The 22,357-nt window shown below is 45.6% G+C and overlaps 1 protein-coding gene across 1 annotated transcript in view; it reads right to left on the reverse strand.

The window, feature by feature from the left end:
- Positions 1-300: 300 nt before the first annotated feature.
- The window catches only part of MPZL1 (myelin protein zero like 1), a 50,818-nt gene continuing 28,761 nt past the window's right edge, over positions 301-22,357 (reverse strand). The window contains 3 exon segments of the mRNA XM_068144656.1: positions 301-8,090; positions 13,831-13,936; positions 17,226-17,358. Coding sequence (XP_068000757.1) covers positions 7,989-8,090; positions 13,831-13,936; positions 17,226-17,358 — 341 coding nt within the window. The 3' untranslated portion in view covers positions 301-7,988.

Here is a 22,357-nt window from a genome sequence, read left to right on the forward strand (position 1 = left end):
TTGAAGGAAAGCATTTTCAAGACATGTACTAATAATCTGTCAGCCCCACCTTTTTCAGAGGCTGTCCTGCCACAAAGCCATTTCTCTCTATGTGTATTCTGCTCGGTTCACTTGCATTTCTCCTTTCTTCTAGCTGAAGTGGTTATACAGAGTATCGGTTCAAATCGTGCACTCTCCAGCTGTGCTGTTCTCTGAGCCAACAGAGACTGCAGTGACTAAGAATATTGCCAGAGAGGCTGTGTATTTCAGTCCCCTTCCCTCCCCAGCCCCTCATCAAGTAAGACTTGTCCAGCCAACCAGTAATGGGGGAAAAAAATGTATTAAAATATTCACAAGATTACAATAGAAAACATGAAAGTCCATTCAAGAAAAAATAGCCAAGATAACTGTTTCCAGATGAGTCTGTAAAAGCAAAAGCACTAACTGTTGGTAGGCAGTCTCTTCATGTAAGCAGGCCATGCAATGCATATCTAGCTCCCTCACACAGGTTATACACCTGTCTTACAGGTGTTTCTTCTCTCACATACCTCCAAGACAGAGGTTTATAAAACAAAAGCACTTGGTCTATGTTTCCAATCACATTTACCACACAGAAACAGCTGGCGCTGCAGGGAGACAGAAAAGATTGCACAGCACATTGATCTCCAAAGGCATTGAACTTACATTTGAGTGAAAAATACCTTTAAATGAAAGGGCTTATTAGCTTTAGGACAGTGAAGAGAAGGGAAAGAGAAACCTCAGGATGAGTATAATTGCTGAGCAGAGTTAATACGATTTTGTAGTCTCTGTATAAAAGTTACCTAAAGAGTAGCACCACAGGGGTGTGGCCACAGCCCAGAAGTCTTACCCACTTTCTCAGCTTTGATGGTTTGAAAGAGAAAATATTTCCATCACCTATTGCACAATAAGAACATTTTGTATTTGAGGTCCTAAATAAATACATTAATAATGTAAAATTCCGAGATAAGATTTCAATACAGAGTGAAGGTGTTTTGGGTGTAACTCAAACAGCTCACACTTGATCTCAACAGATCCACTCTAAGGCAATGCAGCTTCTAAGTTGCATATACACATTTACTGCAGTTACAAGACAGATAGCTACCTAGACAGTTCTCATAGATTGAGGAAAAAAAGGACCACCTTTAAAACCTAGTTCCAGCTCTTCTAGTCACAAATTGAAATATCACTAAAGCCTTGAGAGAAAACAAAACCCTACGAGTCTGTGGTTAAAAATGGCACATCATTCAATTAGTTGCAGGGATGTAATGCCACCTGCCACCTTGTCATGGCCCTCAATGACATTTCCTGAACACGCTGACCTACTCACCACAGAGCAGCTGCTGAAGTCAAAAAGGGGCAATGGAGATTTGAGGTACTGAACGCAGCTACCAACTGACTGGGACTGATACCTCATTATTATTTGTAATCCTCTTCTCAAAAGAGGTCAGAAAAGCAATAAAAAAATAATTAAGACTGTATCCACTCAGTAAAAAAAGCCAAAACTTTTTCGCTTTGCAGTTCTGTCGAAAGCAGGGAAGATGAACGATGCCATTCATATCCTTGGCCCTAGGGGGCGCCAGCTGGCTGAGCTGCTGGAGCCAGGCTGGCAAGCCAGAACTGCTCTCCTAGAGTGGATACACGGTCACTTTTACCCCCAGGAGAACGTGTTAAAACTTTTTTCCCCTCAGCTGAGAAATGGATTTCAGATTGGTCCCAGTTGTATTTGCATGATGAATAAAAGAGAATTCACTGCAAGTCTTTTACATCACACAGACCATCTCTAGCTTCACTAAGAGTGATGACCTTACCATGTAACATTTTTAGCCATTTGCTACTGTCTCAAGAGAGCTGCCTACCCCTTAGTCGTGCTGCAGCAAGTCTGTTGCACAGCATTTGTATTTAAAACAGATGGTCCTAAAAAGAGCTAGCAGCAGTACTTCAGTAGAACAAGGACAACCTACTTAGAGCTCCTCGAAGTCCAAGCTGGTCCTTTCCATCTGCGAATAACAGTATCAGAGAATTCAGCAAATCAGGGCATGATGACCTTTGTCTGACTTTAATCTCTGCTTGCTACCAATCAATGAAGTCCAAATCATCTGCCTCCTGATACTTTATTCCGATTTCCCTTTTACTAGCACACGTTATTGTGTGATTAAACAAGCTAAGGTTACAACCTGAGGGACAGAAAGTTCGTAAGTATTGTCTCACATTGCCTCAAGTTCTTTGGACTTCACCCTGAATAAGTTATTTAGTAGCTACGTGGAAACACGGCCCAAAAAAAGATACTTCATCAGCCTTCACACTAGAGAGGGATTCAGACTGATTTCTGCTAATCCTGGGGGGAGAGACTTCTTTCTTTGTAAAAAGATGTTAGGAAATTCAAAAGAACGCTTACAAGTCCATTCTGCCTTCACAAAGAGGACACAAGCAGCCTGGCAATGAGCATCCTCGGTACAGGCACTGTGAACACACCCATAGCTAAACAAAAGCAAGGGAGGTATTTCTTTTAAGAAAGCACCGATTTCCCATCAGTTTCTGAAAGTTAGCACCAGACAGATCAGTGTGGTTTTTAAAGTCAGCACCAGATCACAACTCAGATTCTCCAGTATATTCCAGCAGGAAAAGAAAGCAGTATTAGTAGCAGACTTCAGAGGCAAGGAGAGCCCTGTCTTTTCATAGCAGCAAGTTTTTGATCACTACATTCATCACATTTCTCCATCTTACTCTAAAATGTCTAGGGAGAAAGAGGGTGATGTACAGGGATGAACACAGGCAGATCAAAATCATTTTTCTCTACCAACCATGTCAAAAGCATTTATAAGTGTAAAACAAACGTTTGGAAGTAACAAGCCTGGTAGATAAGGAAAGCAGCAGCAGGATTCATCCTGATCTTAATGAGGCTTCTAAGGCAGGCAAGTGTTGTCAGGAAATCAGTGACGTTTGATCCTGATGAAAGAAAACAGTGTTGGCATACCCGGCCTTGCTGGAAAAAACTCCTCTGTAACCAAAACAGTGTTTTAAGTTGCACTGCTCTAATTTAAAGAGTTATCTGATGTGGTTCTAAGAGGGCCTGCCTTGGGCCTAAAACTGTATTTCATTTAATTATCTTACAGTGAAACATTGGTGTAAGTTTGCAAATCTCAAGCTAAGAGTGTTTCAAGCTTACTGGAGGACAGGATGAGAATTCAAACCAAGTTTTCAGCCAGCAAAATGAAGATGAGGTCTGAAAAATCATAGAAGATAGAAATATAGAATGTTTTGGGCTGGAAGAGACCTTTGAAGGTTATCAAGTCCAAACCCTCTGCAGGGAGCAGAGTCATCTTTAACCAGATCAGGCTGCTCAAGGCTCTGCCTGGTCACCTGTCCCAGTGTTTCATCACCCTCATTTTAAAAAATTTCTTCCTTCTATCCAGTCTAATTTTTCCCTCTTCTAGTTTATTATCCCTTATCATATTGCAACAGGCAAGATTGTTCCCTTTTTTCCTGTAGGCCACTTGTAAGTACTTAAAGGCTGCAACAAGGTCTTCCCTTCTCTTCTCCAGGCTGAACAACCCCAACACTCTCATCCTTTCTTCATAGAAGTGTTACATCCCTCTGATCATCTTTGTGGCCCTCCTCTGGACTCGCTCCAACAGGTTCATGTCTTTCTTGTGACACATGGTACTCCTGGTGAGGTCTCACAACGATGAAGCTGAGGCAATAAATCACCTCCCTCAAGCTGCTGGTCTGACTTATTTTGATGCAGCCCACGGTAGAGTCAGCTTTCTGAACTGCGAGCACACCTTGCCAGATCACGACCAGTTTTTCATCCACCAGTACTCCCAAGACCTTCTCTGCAGGACTGCTCTCAATGCGTCTTCATGCCCCAGCCTGTATTACTGGGGATTGCCCCAAGACAGGTGCAGGATCATGCATTTGGCCTTGTTGAACCTCATGAGGTTCACATGGGGCCACTTCCCAAACTTATCCAGGTCTTTCGTGATGGCATCATGCCCCTGTGGGCATATCAGCTGCACCATTCAACTTTGTGTCTTCTGCAAACTTGACTCCACTGTCTGTGTAACTAATGAAGATATTAAACAGCAAAGGTCCCAGTATGGATCCCTGAGGAACAGCACTTGTCACTGATCTCAAGCTGATGCCCACTACCCTCTTCAAGCAATTATCTAATGGATTCCTTATCCATGGAACAATCCACCCATCAAACCCATCTCTCTCCAATTTGGAGAGGACATTGTGGGGGACTCTGTCAAAGGCCTTAAGAAGTCCAGTAGATGACTGTCATGATAGGGCCAAATGGCCCCAGCACGAACCCAAACAGACTCTAAGGTGTCTAGACATGGTCCCCCTCTCCCCCCTCCTTATTGCAGAAAGCCAGGGTAACGCAGGAGGAAGAACAAAGGGAACAGGACCATGCATGTCTGGTAAACAACCCTGTATCTATGGTAAGGGTATGTGTTCTGGCCACAGCCTGGCAGAACTCCTTCCCATTGGGTAACCATGTGCTGGTTTCATGCCCTATTGGTCAAATCAGTCTCAGGCAAGATTTATATACAGGTGGATTTCTTGTTGCCTGTGCCTTGCTTTTGCGTTGCTTAGCCTTGCTGAAGCCTTGTGTGCTTGAACCTGCTGGGACCTTGCCTGGCTGGAAGCTGCTTCGAGTTACATAGCTTTGAGTTGCCCAGTCCAGCGCCTGGGATAAAGCCACAAGCATACACACCACAAGCTACCAGAGAAGCCATGAGCTTAGGAGTCAGAGCCAAGCCTGCTTCCCCTTGCGACCAGGATCCTGCTGCGCCTCACAAAGCCAGCGCCCATCACGATAGCCTCGTTAACAGCCTGCTGTCTGCTGAAGCCAGACCAGCCATTGATGACCACGTGGCATTCCTGCCAGCAACCTGCCGTGCCTGGTGCATGAGAGCGCCCCAAAGCCTCTAACACACAGCAGCAGCGCTCCCTACCTGGGTACAACCAGCTGTGAGTAATTGACTAACTGCCTCTTAGGCATCACGGTTCTTGCTGAGTCTCCACCCCAGTGTGGTCGATGCCATTTTGCTCCCAGGGTATTCTCTTTCTGTTCTATTCCTTCCGGTTTGCATAAAAGAGTTAAATTGTTGTAGTTGCCCAAATCCTGCACATTCCCACTGTGAATATATTCTAACCATACATCCAACCTTGTGACACATCTTGGCAATTTTCATATGAATAAAGGTTATGAATGCTTTGATTAATATTGCCACATCGTTTATAATAAAGGAAAATATTATAATCCTTTCCAACAAGTTCCTTGGGCAGCCAGGAAACTGAGGCTTTACTACCCCAGTCCCTGTCTTATGTTCCAAGTGTGAGACAAAAGGTTGCCAGTGAAGACCAAGGCAAAATAGTTATTCATTACTTCAGCCTTTTCCTTGTCTCATTCTTAGCAGTTTGCCAGTCTTGCTCATCATGGGGAGGTATGATTTCTTTGACTATTTTCTAACTGATAGCTATAGAAGCTCTTATTATTCTTTGTATCCCTTGCCAGCCATGCCTTCGTGCTCCTGACCCCATCCATACACAACCAGGCAGTGCCCTTATAGTCCTCTCAGGATACCTGTCCCTGCTTCCACTGTCTGTGTATTTCCTTCTGGACCTTCAGCACTCAGCTCAGCTGTATTGAACTCTTACCTCCCTTGCCTGATTTCTTACATCTGGGAATTGAAAAACAACCATAATAGAATTTCAGCAGAGATAAAATTGCAGACAATACAAGAACAGGAAGAGCTGCTGGTGCATGAGATGGTTGTGCTGCCATTCAGAGGTCCCTCGACAAACTGGAGACTTGAGCTAAGAGGAATGTCATGAAGGTCAAGAATGAGAGGAGCAAAGTCCTGCACCTGGGGAGGAACAACCCCATGCACCAGTACCTGCTGGTGGCTCCCTGGGTGAAAAGCAGCTTTACAGAAAAGTCACCATGGGAGTTGTGTTGGGCATCAGATTGAACACAACCCAGCAGTTTGCTCCTTCTGCAAAGGCAGCAAATACTATCCTGGGCTGCATTAAGCAAAGTGTTGCCAGCACATCAAGGGAGGTTATCCTTCCCCTTTAGTCAGCACTGGTGAGACCACATCTGGAGTACTCAGTCCAGTTTTGGGTTGTCCAGTATGAGTGACATACTGACTTACCACAGCAGGTCCAGTGCAGGGCCACAAAGATGATAAAGGAATTGGGACATCTTTCATATGGGGAAAGGCTGAGACTTGCTGGGATTGTTCAGCCTGAAGAAGCAAAAGCTTGGGAGGATCTTATCAGCATGTATAGATAGTTCTCAGTACCGCTCACTGGCACGAAAAGAGGCATTGGATAGAATTTTTTGAAAACAAAATCCACCTGAGCACAAGGAAGCACTTCATTCACTGCTGAATCACTCTAAATGATCAAACACTGTGGAGACAGCTGTTACCAACTGGACAAAGCGCTGGTCAACCTGCTCCAACGGACCCTGCTTGAGGATTTGGACTAAATGACAATCGGAGGTTCCTTCCAATCTCAACCACTTTGTGACTGATTCTGTGAAACAGACTGAACTAGGAAATAGGGAAGAATTGGAGAGAAGGTGTTATAGTAAACCAAACTGAAAACTTATTGCAGCTACAAAAAAGCCAAGAGCACATTAGGATGTACAAAACAGAAATCCTTCCACTTTATGCTCATCTGAGTAGACCTCAGCTGGAATGCCACTTCTAGTTTTGAATACCAGATTTCAGGATAAAAATGGGTCAGCAGAAGAAAATCCCTCTTCATCAGAAGAGAATGATCAGAGATCCTTAACAATCTATGAGGAGTTTAATTCAGAAATAAGATGCTAGGAAATAATATTCAAGTAGTAGACTTGCAGAGAGGAAGGAAATAAACTGCCCTCCGCATCCTCTGTGCAAATATAGTTTACACAAAAAAAGACACATCAAAAAACCCCCAGTGGAGCCCTAGATTTCCTTCAGAGCTCATTCAGCCTCCACTACAGGTTTTTAAGGATGGATAAAGCATCTCTAAGGAAGAGACAGTGGCACAATAGAGCCTTGGGAGTACTACAGCTTCTAGATCTCTTGGAGCCCTTTTTCATGCTGATATGAAATGACAGAACTTAGAGGAGGAAATATTTCATTGAAAGGTTCAGTGGAGACTGAGGCAACTACCCATAGCTTCCTATCTCTTTAACTCACTCCTAAGTTTTCACAGGAAAACTACCACTTCACAAAATTCATTAGATCAACACTATCCCTGTACTTTAAACAATTAAAGAGGGGCTCAATAGAGATGCAAGCAGTTCTGTGGCCTGTATTACACAGGTCAGGCAGGCCTAAACATTTCCTTCACTTACACTGCTCAGACATACATTTCTGGTAACTGGGACTCACAATTTGGCTTACAAGACCAAGTGAGTGCAGCTGGTTTATATGAGAAGGCAGCTTGTACTGAGAATCTGACCAAGGAAAGATGAATACCCTGTATACATGAAGAACTCTGAGAATATAAAGAAGGCATCTCCTTTATATTCAACCCAACAAAAGAAATTGAGCCCTAGAAACAAACAAACAAAAAAAGAACCTCCAAGTCAATCTAGAATCTCCAGGTGAATCTAGAGTGTCCAAGTCCATCTAGAGTCTCCAGGCATCTTCCAGTTTTTCCATTATTAATCAAGATAAAAACATTTTGAAGTTGTGTTGCGAGTTTTCACTTTCTCTCTCGTCATACATGATACAAAAAAAGGAATATTGGCAATTTATAAGCAAAATTCTTACCGCATTTCAACATGCAACATTGGTCTCACTTCTGTACGATTAAATAGACTATTTACACACAATACATATATATCTTTCCCTCTGTATGCACATGCATTGGTCCTAGCCTAGGCATCAAAGGCCACATGTGAGTTCTCAGGGTCAAATCTTGTTCAAGCAATTCCAGTCTGAACGTGTGTTTTCCTTTGGGTAGCTTAGGAGATCATCTCAGTTCTTCCGAATGTCAGCATAGACCACAGACTCTGACTTGTTGATCTTGTCACTGTGCCGTCCTCCGGAGTGGTCTAACTGCGCATATATGACTGGGCCCTGGGGAGAGAAGGAAAGAAGCACAATCAGGGGTTTTCAGGAAAGGCCATATTGCCCTTTACTTGCAGGGCAGCAAGAGCAAAGCTAAACCAAGACCACAGAGCTTTTATGACTGCTAATGGCACGTTGAAGCAGGTGGAATGAACTCTCGGTTACAAATGAGCTCTAGTCTGCCACCTTTCTCCTATCAGGAGCATGCCAAACAGCATCATTTCCTCCCTTTCATACTGTTATGATTGCTTGCTTCTCACAAAAAGCAAAATCTGGGATCCTTTGTTCTGAAAAGCAGCAATTCTTACATGCTATGGAGTAAAAATGTAGGCTTAGTAAGCTGTGTGCCAGATGTGATACATCTCAAGAGGAAGTGTACTACAGATTTACCAGTAGACAGCAGAGCATACTTCCCGTACTGCCCCACTCAAGTTCTACAAATCCCAGCAAAGCTGTACCATGCAGATACAGAGGGAAAGAACAAACCTGCAGCCACCTTATGACACCAGTCACTGCCCAAGCAAGTGAGCCACACTGGGGAGTGAGTCAGCACATACCGAAACAATGCAGTAATGAAGAATTCTTACCTGACTTTTCGAGTCAACCCAAGGAGTGAGCCCCTCCACAGACACACTGGGCAAGCACAGCCACATACCCTCATTATATTTTCTGGGGTGCAGAGGAGGACAGTACAGCACCATCTTTCAGCAAAGCACACAAGCATGCCAGTACCTCCTAAAACACCATGTCCTCCCAAACATATCCCACAGGAAAGAGAACTGCAGCTATTCAAGACGGGCTGAGGACAGGACTGTAGCCTACAGAGAGAAAATACCCAGCAAGAGAGATGGGACCTTATGGAAGTGTATTACCTGCAGTTCCCATTCTGTATGCCCCAATTGGCATAAGCACAGAGTAGAAGGCTGCAACCACCTACCAGGTGACCTCAGCAGGGGAACCATACACCCCCACACATGGCCCTGTGCAGGAGGGAAAGGGACAGACCTTTTTTTAATCTTCTTTTTTCTTTCTTAGTGTAGTGGGGTGTGGAAATTGTAAGGAGAAATCTTTTTAGCTTGGTTGCAGCTTTTTCAGCAGTTCTGCTTCAAAATAATTTCATCCATTTAACTCTGTTTCTGTTTCCTTTATGACCAACAAAGAAGTAGCTTTGTGGGGGGTGGCCAACATCCAGTTAGGCTGAGCTGCCATCCAACAAGATCTGGACAGGCTGGAGAGCGGGGTCAAGGCAAACCTCATGAAGTTTGACAAGGACAAGTACACAGTCCTGCATCTGGGGAGGAATAACAGCAGGCACCAGCACAGGTTAGGGGCTGCCCTGCTGGAAAACAGCTCCATGGAGAAAGACCTTGGAGTCCTAGCAGACAGCAAGTTCTCCATGGGACAGCAGTGTGCCTTTGTGGCCAAGGGAGCCAATGGGATCCTGAGGTGGCTCAAGAAAAGTGTGTCCAGCAGGTCGAGGGAAGTTCTTCTTACCCTCTACTCTGCCCTAGTGAGACAACACCTGGAATACTGTGTCCAGTTTTGGGGCCCCCAGTTCAAGAGAGACAGAGACCTGCTGGAGAGAGTCCAATGGAGAGCCACAAGGATGATAAGGGGACTTGAGCATCTTCCCTATGAAGAGAGACTGAGTGTACTGGCGCTGTTTAGTCTGGAGAAGAGAAGGCTGAGAGGGGATCTGATCAATGTCTATCAATATCTGAGGGGTGGGTGTCAAGTGGAGGGGGCCAGTCTCTTTGGTGGTACACAGCAATCAGACAAGGAACAATGGATACAAACTCCAACATAGAAGGTTTCACCTCAACATGAGGAGAAACTTCTTTTGGTGAGGGTGACGGAGCACTGGAGCAGGCTGTCCAGGGAGGTTGTGGAGTTTCCTCCTCTGGAGACTTTCAGAACCTGCCTGGATGTGTTCCTGTGCAGCCTGCCCTATGTGATCCTGCTTTGGCAGGGTTGGACTTGATCTCTGCAGGTCCCTTCCAACCTCTAAAATTCTGTGATTCACAGGCATCTCTCCTACTCCTTTCTCCCCAGTCCTTTTGGTACCCTGACAAGTTAAAAAACTTCTCTATGGAACTGACCCAGACTCCACCTATCTTCCAAAGCAATTAGGGACCAGAGATTAAGAGAAGAGACTTTTCTGTGCAGAAAGTGAAGTTCTTGAAGGACCACAGGTATGCTTATGCACAGCTGTTCCTCCCTATCACCCCAACACAACAGCAAAGCACACAACCAATACCTTGTTCTCATGCAGAAGCAGTTTAAATCCAGATTTTCTTCCTTTTGAGTAAAGTATTTCCCAAGCAAGAGAGTACAGGAAGGAGATGGACATAAGGATGAAAACTTGACAGTGGATATAAAACCCTGAATGTAAACAAAAGACTAAGAAAATGCTCAAAACTCGTTGCAGATGTCTTGGAAGATTCTGTATTTCAAGTCTCATTAGAGCCACTTCTTATTTTTTTCTTTTCTGCTGTTGGTTCTCATGTTCTTCTGGTCTCCAACACTGTATCAGGATTACATTACTAATTCCAATTAGACTGCAGTGTCTATATCGACTTTAAGGCAAAGTGACCCTGAGGTTTGCTTGTGGAGCAGTTTTTGAAGTCTCATCTGCCTGAGGCCATAGGTCAAGGGTGTAACAAATTCAGCCTGAAAGCAATTCCTGAAAGTTCATCTCTTGTTTTTCCAACCTACACCTGTCTAAAGTACTCACTATGGCATTGCAAATTTCAGGTAAGTAATTCAGATCAGTCGATTTTCTACCCCTGGAGCCCATTCAGGATCACTTACAACTTTATGTCAAGTTAAATATGATTATTCTGCTGTGACCAGTATGTTAGGTGGTGGTGGAGAGACCACTTGGTGTGATCACTGTCTTGATGGGTTCACTGTTACCTACATAAGTGGTAAATTAGCTAACACAGAGGAGGAGGAGGACCACAGACTTGCTGCCAGTTGATTTTCTAGCTGATCATAATCTGTACCAGGGCCACTTTTTTCCTCTGTACTTGATACCTCCAGTGATCTCAACCTTTAAGACGACTCTTCTTCAACAATAAGAAGCTTCAAAAATGCCTAAGCAATTCAGAACTTTCACCTAATCCCAAATCAGATTATTTTGACTTTTCATTACCAGAAGATGACCATCACAGCCATATAAATCCAGCATTTCCCTAAGCCTTGCCATTTTTCCATTCATAACTGAAGGGAAAATGTAGCAGGTGTACCGATGCCACGCTAAGAGATTGTCAGAGTCAAGGATTACAAGTTACAGCAAGCAAAAAGGAATTACAAAGTTAGACCATCATGGTCTTAACTGGGGTTTACAGTATTGTCAGATTGTTGAGATTCTGAAAGATGTTGAAGCTGAGATTCTGAAAGATGGATTCTGAAACCATGGATTCTAGCTTCAGGAGATTTAACTAAAATATAAATCAAGATTCCTGAACCACGAACTGCTCCTTCACAGGGTCTTGGGCTCCATTCAGTCTGGAACAGAGCCCAAATATAGCCTGCTCAGGTATGTCTTAAACCAGCCAGTTCAGGTATGTCTTGAACCAGAAAAGCAAAGCCAGAGAGCTGCACTTAAGCTAATACAGCTTTAGTGCTTCCTGCTGCTTACACTGACAGGTCCTGCTTAGGAATTCTATACCGTGCTGCTCTGTACATCAGAAATGCACTTCTGTGGAGGTTACACTTTAAGATCACTGGTCCTTCCGCCCATCCAGACATGAATACTCAGCTACTTGCAAAGCAGTAAGATAAATGACAGCCATCCTGGAGTTAGCAGATCTTGAGACAACACACATCTGCCTTCCAGCTTGCCTGCTGCAGCCCAGATTAATAGCTAAACATCCATGTGGGAAACACATAGTTCTTGTGTTCACTGGAAAATGCTTTTCACACTCATACAAATAGCAGCCATAGGATCACAGTATCATAGAATCAGTCAGGGTTAGAAGGGACCACAAGGATCATCTAGTTCCAACCCCCCTGCCATGGGCAGGGACACCCCACACTAGATCAGGCTGGCCAGAGCCTCGTCTCCAGCCTGGGCTTAAACACCTCCAGGGACAGTGCCCCAACCAGCCCCCTGGACAACCCATTCCAGGGCTTCACCACTCTCATGGGGAACAACTTCCTCCTCACCTCCAGCCTGAATCTCCCCACCTCCAGCTTCATTCCATTCCCCCTAGTCCTATCACTACCTGACATCCTGAGAAGTCCTTCCCCAGCCTTCTTGTAGGCCCCCTTCAGATACTGGAAGGCCACAATGAGGTCACCTCGGAGCCTTCTCTTCTGCAGACTGAACAGCCCCAACTCCTTCAGTCTGTCCTCATAGGAGAGGTGCTCCAGCCCTCTGCTCATCCTCGTGGCCCTTCTCTGGACACCCTCCAGCATCTCCACATCCCTCTTATCATAGGGGCTCCAGAACTGGAGGCAGTACTGCAGGTGGGGTCTCACCAGAGCTGAGTAGAGGGGGAGAATCACCTCCCTTGACCTGCTGGCCACACTTCTCCTGATGCAGCCCAGGATCTGATTGGCTTTCCAGGCTGCAAGTGCACATTGAGAGCTCATGTTGAGCTTCTCCTCCACCAGCACCCCCAAGTCTCTCTCCTCAGGGCTGCTTTCCAGCCAGTCACTGCCCAGCCTGGATTTGTGCCTGGGATTGCCTCGACCCAGATGCAGGACCCTGCACTTGGTCTTGTTGAACCTCATGAGGATGGTTTGTGCCCACCTCTCCAGCCTGTCAAGGTCCCTCTGGATGGCCTCCCTTCCCTCCAGCATGTCTGCTGCACCACACAGCTTGGTGTCATCAGCAAACTTGCTGAGTGTGCACTCAATGCCACTGTCCATGGCACCCACAAAGATGTTGAACAAGCCTGGTCCCAGGACTGATCCCTGAGGGACTCCGCTTGTCCCTGGCCTCCACTGGGACACGGAGCCATTGACAGCCACTCTTTGGGTGCGGCCATCAAGCCAGTTCCTTATCCATCTAGTGGTCCACCGATCAAATGTGTCCAGAGAAGGGCAACAAAGCTGGGGAGGGGTCTGGAGCACAGCCCTGTGAGGAGAGGCTGAGGGAGCTGGGGTTGCTTAGCCTGGAGAAGAGGAGGCTCAGGGGAGACCTTATTGCTCTCTACAACTACCTGAAAGAAGGTTGTAGCCAGGTGGGGGTTGTCTCTTCTCCCACGCAACCAGTGACAGAACATGAAGACACAGTCTCAAGCTTGCATCAGGGGTTTGGGCTGGATGTTAGAAAGAAATTCTTCACATAAAGAGTGATTGGCCATTGGAATGTGCTGCCCAGGGAGGTGGTGGAGTCACTGTCCCATCACCATCCCTGGAAGTGTTTAGAATAAGGCTGGATGAGGCACTTGGTGCCATGGTTTATTTGATTAGATGGTGTTGGATGATAGATTGGACCTGATGATCTTGAAGGTCTTTTCCAACCTGGTGAATGCTGTGATTCTGTGATTGAAAGGGCTTAAAACTTTATCTCAACTACCACCAACATGCTATTCTTTCAACTGCAGTCAGCCTTCTACAGAAGAGCTCACCAGTCCCAGCTTACTGCCCATCCCTTGATTAGAGCACTTTTACTCCTCAGCCCTCATTGACAAACAGCACCTAATTCACGTGTCCCACCCTGCCTTTATCTCTTCCATACCACCTCCTCCACACTCTGTGAGGATCCTGCTTCAGGAAGCAGCAGGAAGAAGTTTACCTGGTGTGATCTGGCGGGCACGCTGTTTACCAGACCCTCTGTGTCGGAGGGCGACTTCTGCGGAGCCTGCTTAACCGGTGACATCAAGCTCTCAGATGTACTGCAGCTGACGAGGTGGCAGAGCAGAGTTTGCACAACAATGTTCAAGAGGCACAAAAGGGGAAACCAAACAAACAAAAAAAAAGAAGAACACAAACAAAAAACGAGTGATGGAAAGATGAATGTGGCAGATTGTGCCAAAGCAAAAACAAACATCATGGAAATACATAAAATACATACAGTTCTCCATCTCTCCCCTTCCTCCGACTCTCAGTGGTAGGCAACATGAACACAGGACAGCAGCTCCTCCAAAATCCCTGTTCCCTAGATATTCCCATTCAGCCCAACAAGTCTAAAGCCATGTGTATTTTCTCCACTGAGGCTTCAGACTCAGTTAACAGTGGTAAACAGGAATTATCTCCTAACTACAACCTAAACAGTTCCAGTTGCTGAAGCAAGTGTTATACCAATACTACAGTTAGAGTGAACACTTGCAAGAGCCACCAGCTCTCCACACCAGAAAGGTACTTCCTACCAAACTCTGCATTAGTTCCCTTGCTTTTGGTTGGGCTACAATACCAAAATAGTTCTGCCCACTCAATGGACAGTAGTCCCTGGAGCAATTACTTTAAGAATCATACGTGACAGGTGCGCTATGTGCCCTGGGATAGCTGCTGGAATATCTAATCACACAAAGATTGGTTTTCAAACAAGGAAACTGTCTGATAGTGAGAACCAACACCCTTAAAATAAGGTTGCCAGTTTTTACTCTCTGCTTCTTCCCATCTGCTTAAAGCAAGACTGAAAACAAGCCTGTGACAGACAGAAATTAATAACATAGAGCGAAGTATATGAGGAAATGCTCTTAAATTTAATGTTAGTAGCTTCTAATCAATAAAACAATGAGTCTCTTAATGCTAGGTCTACCTCCTCACACCCAGGCACCCAGGAAAGAAAACTAGCCACCTCCTTGACTGCAGACCCAAGAGCTCTCTGCCCTACCATAACCTTTTGACCACTGGGCATCCTTTTCCCCCAGTGTTTGTAGACAGACACTGTACAAAAACAAACAAATGAGGACAGTGACATAAAGCAGACCACCTCCTCACATGGCAATAATTTTTTATCTTTTGATAGGTCTAACCATAGAAAACTTAGTTCCCCATACATGCAGCAGCAAGAAAAAAAATAGCAAAATACTGCCCACAGCCATCACAGCAAGAGACATCTACTGTCTCAGAGACAAATCTGCCTTTCTGTTACCAACGTGACATCATCAGGAGTTGGTTTATTCACATGCCTGATTCACAAAATCCCTCAGACCTATCCTATCTAAAAGTCATCACTCCAGTTGAAGCAACTAATGTACTTAGATCACTGCAAGTTTTCAAACACCTGAGCTGTCTAAGCCAGGGAACACTTAAGGGGAATTTACTTTTATTTTGACACAGAAAGGGCTCTGAATTTGCTGTGCTTCAGTCAATGGACTGGCAAATTCACTGTTGGAAGAGATGGAGGGACACCATTTGGAAGAAGCAGCAATCCCACCCCAGGCAGACACGAGACAATGAAACCCAAGCACCCAGTGAAATGCACCATCCCTTTGCCAACAGATTCCAGCACAAATTACAGTGGAGTTATGTTAGTAGAGAGCTAGCTGGTTAGTCAGCAAAGGAAGAGGAAATGCGCACACATACACACAGGTATTAAAAGCAACCACCAACTTGATTGATTAGTTACCATGGTGTCTAGTGGGACTGGAAGAGAAGACCCAGCCCTGTTACATTCCCAATCTGGCGTCTATATCAGGATCTCTGTAAGGAGAGGAAGGTAAGCAGGAGCTGATCCCAGCACACCAAGGGCAGAAAGAGCAAAAATAATGAAAAACCACCGAAGTCAGAGCATGAAGGGAGACTGTGGCCATGCAGGGATTCCAGGTGCCACGCAGTACCCCAGCCCGTCGCAGCTCAAGGCAGAATGGTTATCTAAGAGTAAGTGTACCTCACCACCACCACGCACTGGGTTAGCACCATGTGGAAGACAGGCTGCAAGTTTGGAAGAGGGTGCAGCACACTTGGTTTCTCTTTACATGTCATGCAGAGCTGGCACGGTCAGTGAAAGCAGCATTTATACTTCAGAAATTACCTTCCCAAGACAGCAGTTAATTCTACTACAAGAAACTACAATGCACAAACTACTGCTTTAGTCTCAGCACCAGCATGTGCCCTTCACCAGGAAGACACTGGAGAGCAGATCACTGGGAAACAAGGCGAGTGGGTCCCCTCACGCACACCGCTGCAGGCTTCTTTTCAGTTTAGGGAAAGGACGCATGCAGAAAGGCAAAACCAGGCTTTCCACGCAATTCTGAGCACACACAGCCACCTTTGCTGTACTTAGCCTTACCACTGGGCAATAGCCAACTGACTTTCTCTAAGCTCTCCAACTGGGAAAAGGACAGGGAAAAGTTTAATTTAGAAATCCCCACAAGATTGTTTTTGAGGTATTTCCTTTGATCCCACAGGCAACCCAAAGAACCTGTAAGAAGCAGGAGCATTTACTGGGGAAAGAGCAGAAGAAACTTGTAAGTTTGGGCTCTGTTTCTGAGACTACATATGTAATTTTCTTTATTTTTATTAGAAGCAAATTACCAGCTAATTAGAGAGGAGAAAGCAAGGATGTGCCTCCCCCACCAGCACCAAGCTCCATCACCACAGGACTCAAGTCTGCTTTTGTTAGCACTTGTTGATTTTTCATATTCCCACTCAATGATCTGTGCTTCGCTTTGGAGTTATCTTTCTAACAGTAAAAACTTTGCAGGGATGGTAATTGCTAACAAAACCAGACAGTGAATGAGAATGGATGCAAAGTGAGTATTTCTTCCTTAAATGTGTGATAAATGGGATTTTGGCAAGTATACTTCAGGTTCAGAAGCCAGATACTAGCAACTGAAAAATCCAATCTTAAAACTTAACACAGAGCATTCCTTACAAGTGCATGTGTGATACTGTTCCTTTTTTAGGGCTGGGGGTAGTATTGGGAAGCAGGGCTGGAGAAAAGGGAAGGGGAATAGATCAGAGCTAGGGAATCTTGGATTAAATGGTCTTAGAGCATACATGTTGGTGGCTGGGAAATGACTTCAACATTTAGCAATGTCCAGGTGCAACTCATGGTCAGTGGGGCTTTTCAAGCACAGTACACAGAGACTCACAGACTGATGACCAGTGTTACACACGGTCATACCCTACTTCTAACCACAGCTGACCTGGCTGAAACAACTCCTACCCACCTCTAAGCCCTCCCTCTGATCCTGCTGCTGTTCCTCACATCATCCACAGGTGAGGAGGGAGATCTCTTACCCAGAGTATCGTTTTTTAGAGTTGTTCTTTCTGATGACAAGACACACGACAATAGAGATGAGCGGTGAGAGACCTGTAACCGTACCGATGACTATCCCTGCCACCATGGCAATGGGGAACGCAGGCAGGCTGTCTGGGGAGAAAAGGGAGAAAACATTCAACTCTTCTGCATTCCCTGATTAACACAAGTGCAAATCACAAATGCTCCTGACCTTGGATTTGTTTAGAGCAACAGAAGTGCAAATCACAAATGCTCTTGAGCTTGGATTTGTTTAGAGCAGAAGGCACTAATGTACTATCAAGGAATTAGAGCATGCAGCCTCAGTGGTAGTGAAAGCAGGCAACCAGCAGAACAACACACAAAGAGAGCGCACACCCATAGCGCTTTTAATGTTGCTGTCCTTCAGAAGAGAGTTTATAGTGAACCAAAAGCTTTTTTTGTCATGGAACCAAAGTGACATTAAGGATTACCCTGTCTCATTTTGTATCAGAAGGGAAAAAGCACAAGTTATATTCATCTGGCAATTCCCAGTGAGGCCAACAGGAAAAGACAGATACACCTGAAAGCAGATTTGAAGGTAGTACATTGATAACCATCTGAAGGTTGGGTGCTCTCTGGGTACCACGCACCAAACAACCTAGTTACTACCTGTGGCAGCTCAGGCTGGGTGCCTCCTGTTCCTGCCACACAGCTACACCTCCAGTGTCCTGTGGGTGCAGCCCAGCAGGTGGACACAGGAAGCTGTGTATTTCATACCCATAATATCCTGCACCCTATAAGTCCAGCTGCAAAGCCTTTGCCTTCCTCTTTCTTCCCTCTCTGCTCCCATGGGAGATGCTCCCCATCAGGTAACACTGGGGGAGTATCTCAAGGCCTCTAGGCCTGGCTAGGCCTAATGCCAGGAGGAGAAGAGGGAGGGGCAGCCTCAGACCTGGCCAGCCTGAGACCAGCCTAGCAGTAAGGGGGGAAGGAAGAGCCCTGGAGGGTTTGGGGATACCCTCAGGTGGGGAGAAAGGAAGTGTTAGGAGGCTTTTGGGTGTGCTGTAGGGGACTCTGTATGCTTTGGGATTCTTTTGTCACTGTGCTTTGTAGTTTCTGTACAACACTTACTGCTTTTCCATTTAAACTTTCCATCACTTTGCACTCCATTTGTGTGATGAGTGTCATTCTTTTGCCCCTCTCAGGGGCAAGAGAGGATCTGCCTGGCCTCAAACCAGGACATCATCTTTTGAAGTTTTTAAATATCCTTAGGACACCAGTATCAGCCTGTTTCTGTTATCATGTCCCCTAAATGTGTGCCTGGTCTTGCCCAGAGTAACACAAATTTTCCCAAGAATAGCACCTGGCGAGCTGCCCTGAGAATGGAGCAGAGTTAGTGAGTGGCAGGGTGTGAGGGAGAGTATGGGCAGGTGCTTAGGCTGATGGCTGCCCCCAAACAAGTGTAAAATTGGAACATGCTGGTGAAATGTTTGAAAAAAGTATGTTGCTATCCCAGAAATTCCTGAGAGATACAAATCACTGCAAGGTGTTGGAGCCTGGCTCATACCTATCTATCAAGCCTTCCTCAGTACACTCGGGGGCCAGAGGAGGTCATTAGAACTACAGGCAGATGTGCAGGCATGGCAGCTGCACCAGAGAACTAGCCTCTGCCAGTATCAGTTGCCCTTATACAGAAAAGGAAGTGTACAAGGAAAGAGTTCATCCTGCAAAGGATGCTGATGAATCAGGGTCGTCACAGGAGCAAGAGGAAGAGCCAGAGGTGGTCAGTCTTTACCCTGGCCTTGAAAGGTGGCCAAGGATAGAATGTGGATGAAACGGCTAGCAGGCCCCAGCAACACAAGGGAAGTCTCCCTTCCTCTGCCCAGGCTTGTGTTTCAGCTGTGAAGGAAATGTCCCAGGAGGCCCACAAACTGAAAAAGAACATGCCTTGTTCCCCACCATGTTTCAGCTAGTAGGAGCAGGCACCTCCCTGTCCAAGAGAGAGACTCTGGGAGGTACACACCACAATGGACCCTGTGGTTTTAATAACATGAGCATGAGGAGGACATGAGGAAAGGGGACAGCAAACTCACTTCAGTCCTGGCTCTCTAAGTCTGTGAATTACAAAGAAACTCTTCACAGAAGACTGCTGCACCAGTTTCCAGTGGAAACTTAGCCACCTAAACCCTGAGAAACAGTTGTATTTCATCACAGTGGAAAACAGATAGATGTTCTGTAAACTATCATGGGGCTTGTAGTTCAGATTGTAACACGAGAGGCTTCCTGTTTCTGGTTGCTGCTTCCAGTTTGTGGGTTGTGGTGCTGCTCTTTCCTGCTGGGCTGGCTGCAGGCTTGGGGTCAGAGGAGTCATTTTCTAGTTGGCTTGTGCTGCTGCTTCTGCTGTGCATTTCTGCAAAACACACTCAGGCAATTGTACATCGTGTCACCTCATTAAACACTCTTTATCTCAATCCAGAAGGGGAGGGAGGGGGTTTGTGTTACTTTCCCTCCTGCAGGATTTGCTTGTGAGAGTGGGCTGTGACAGCAGGCTGTCACAAACCAGGACAAGATCCAACAGGTGAAACATCTTATCTAGAAAAATCTTTCTAGATACCTTTATCCACTCATCACAGAACTGCTGAGGTTGCAAGGGTCATCCTGAACGTGTCCTGTCCAATCCCATACTCAAGCAGGGTCAGCTAGCAGAGTTTGCTCGATGCTCTGTCCATTCTGGTTGAAGCTATCTCCAAGGATGGGAGATTTCATAATCTCTTAGGGCAACCTAATCCAGTGTTCAGTCACAGCAAACAGTTTCAGGTTTTAGTTCCTGTGTTTCAGTTCACACTGATTGTCTCTTGTCCTGTCAGTACACACCCCTGGCTCAGGCTTCTTTAGGTCCTATCAACACACGTAAATACCTGGTGACAGAAGCTCCCTGAGCCTTTCTTCTCTTCTGCAGGCTAGGCAACACCCTTTTTTCACTTTTGTGGGCTAGACAAACCCAGCTCTCTCAGCTTCTCCTTATGTGAAAGGGGATCTGGTCCTTTATTCAGATCAGTCACCCTCTGCTGGACTCATGCCAACAAGGACCACAGACTGTGAACATACAAAGAGTTCCTACAAGTTTGCAGTCTGTAGACCAAGCTCATTTTCACTTACCTATCTAGAAGGATACTGTTCACTCTGAGTGAAGGGCTACCTGATCTCTAGCTGGGTCACTGATCATACCCTCACTTGGCTCACGCCAGCAGCTTTCCTACCTCTGCTGTGTTAGCTAGATGCCAATTCAGAACAACATGGTAATAGAGAGTCTTGGTACGAAATCAAAGATGAAGACAGGACTGCCACAATTTTGGGGAGACATTTCTTCTTTTTAGAACCTTCCATCAGCCCAGACATCCCTCTGCTATTAAGGAACAGAGACCTACAAATGGCAATATTTTTCAGGTACCCAAGGCTGAGGTTGTGCTTGAGTGCTGTGCAAAGATAAACCATTTTATTTTGAGGGATAGAAATAAGATGAAATTCCCTAGGTTCTGTGCTTTTCCACCTTTCCAAGTGCAGCAATAACTGTCTGCAAAAAAATTCAAACAGACATTTATTTCTGTTAGCAGACCAGCTGTTACCTTGCACACAAGAAAAAACAAAATCCCTATTTTTTTCAGGGCAAGGAAGTAAGCAGCAATCCAAAACTACACAGCAGTGTCTGCTGAAAGACTGATATTAACATTTCCTAGTTTTGTTGTTTCTTTGTGTCAGGCAGTGTGCTCTGATTGAAAACGAGTAAAGGACAGCAGTTATGTTCTAGGTTAAGACAGTAGAGAAAAAAATACATCTGCTTGCATGTGAAACTAGAGTTTGGCTTTATTGCCACTCAGAACATGGCCCAACAGACTCTAGAAAAACTCACACAACTGTACAATTACACAGTGCAAAATTCTCTTGTATTTTTCAGCTTTCCACAATTACATTAACTCCTTATAAGTACTTGCAGAGTGGCAAATCACCTCAGAGCAACAGGCCCAGCTACATAACCAAGTCTCTGAAAGCTAGCACTTCATAGCTGAACCCAAGCCAAAAATACTGCCTCTCACAGAGCACTTTTCACTAACTGTCACCATAATTCAAAGCAACCTCCACTTTGGCTGGAAATGTGTTAGTATCAGCTTTCTGAAGTAGACATGAAACTGAAGTCTTCCCCTGCTGCTAATTATGATGATGTCAATATGACAATGCTAATTATTTACCCCATGAAAGTTCAGATCAGAGATGGACTACCCCCAGATAATACAAGCTCTCTTGAATACACTGTTAAGTAGCTTCCTATTACAAGCACAGACAGACTAACATAAGGACATGAGATTCCCTGCAAATTTCTGCCATTTAGGCTTTGAACAATAGTCCCTTCCAGTACCAGGTGCACGAGTGACAGAACAGTCCTGCTTCTCATCCCTACCTGCAGGATTCTTCCAGTACAGTTCATAGAGCTGTTTGTGCAAAATCTACATAGATACTGTAGCGAATTTGGTATTGAACGAGTCCAAGTGCTGGGTGCAGCACCACAGGCTGGGGACAGAGTGGCTGGAGAGCAGCCAAAAAGAAAGGGACCTGGGGGCACTGGTTGACAGCAGCTGAACATGAGCCAGCAGTGTGCCCAGGTGGCCTAGAAGGCCAATGGCATCCTGGCCTGCATCAGAAACAGTGTGGCCAGCAGGAGCAGGGAAGTCATTCTGCCCTGTGCTCAGCACTGGTTAGGTCACACCTTGAGTCCTGTGTCCAGTTCCGGGCTCCTCAATTTAAGAAAGGACATTGAGACACTTGAATGTGTCCAGAGAAGGGCAACGAGGTTGGGGAGAGGTCTGGAACACAATCTCTATGAGGAGCAGCTGAGGGAACTAGGGTTGTTCGGCCTGGAGAAGAGAAGGCTCAGGGGAGACCTTGTTGCTCTCTACAACTCCCTGAAGGGAGGTTGTGGCCAGGTGGGGGTTGGTCTCTTCTCTCAGGCAGCCAGCACCACAACAAGAGGACACAGTCTCAAGCTGTGCCATGGGAAGTTTAGGCTGGAGGTGAAGAGAAAGTTCTTCCCAGAAAGAGTAATTGGCCATTGGAATGTGCTGCCCAAGGAGGTGCTGGATTCCCCATCCCTGGTGGT

The sequence above is a fragment of the Melanerpes formicivorus genome, unplaced genomic scaffold (genome assembly GCF_026170545.1).
Source record: "Melanerpes formicivorus ecotype bairdi unplaced genomic scaffold, bMelFor1.0.p_v2 SCAF_11, whole genome shotgun sequence".
Lineage (NCBI taxonomy): Eukaryota > Metazoa > Chordata > Aves > Piciformes > Picidae > Melanerpes > Melanerpes formicivorus.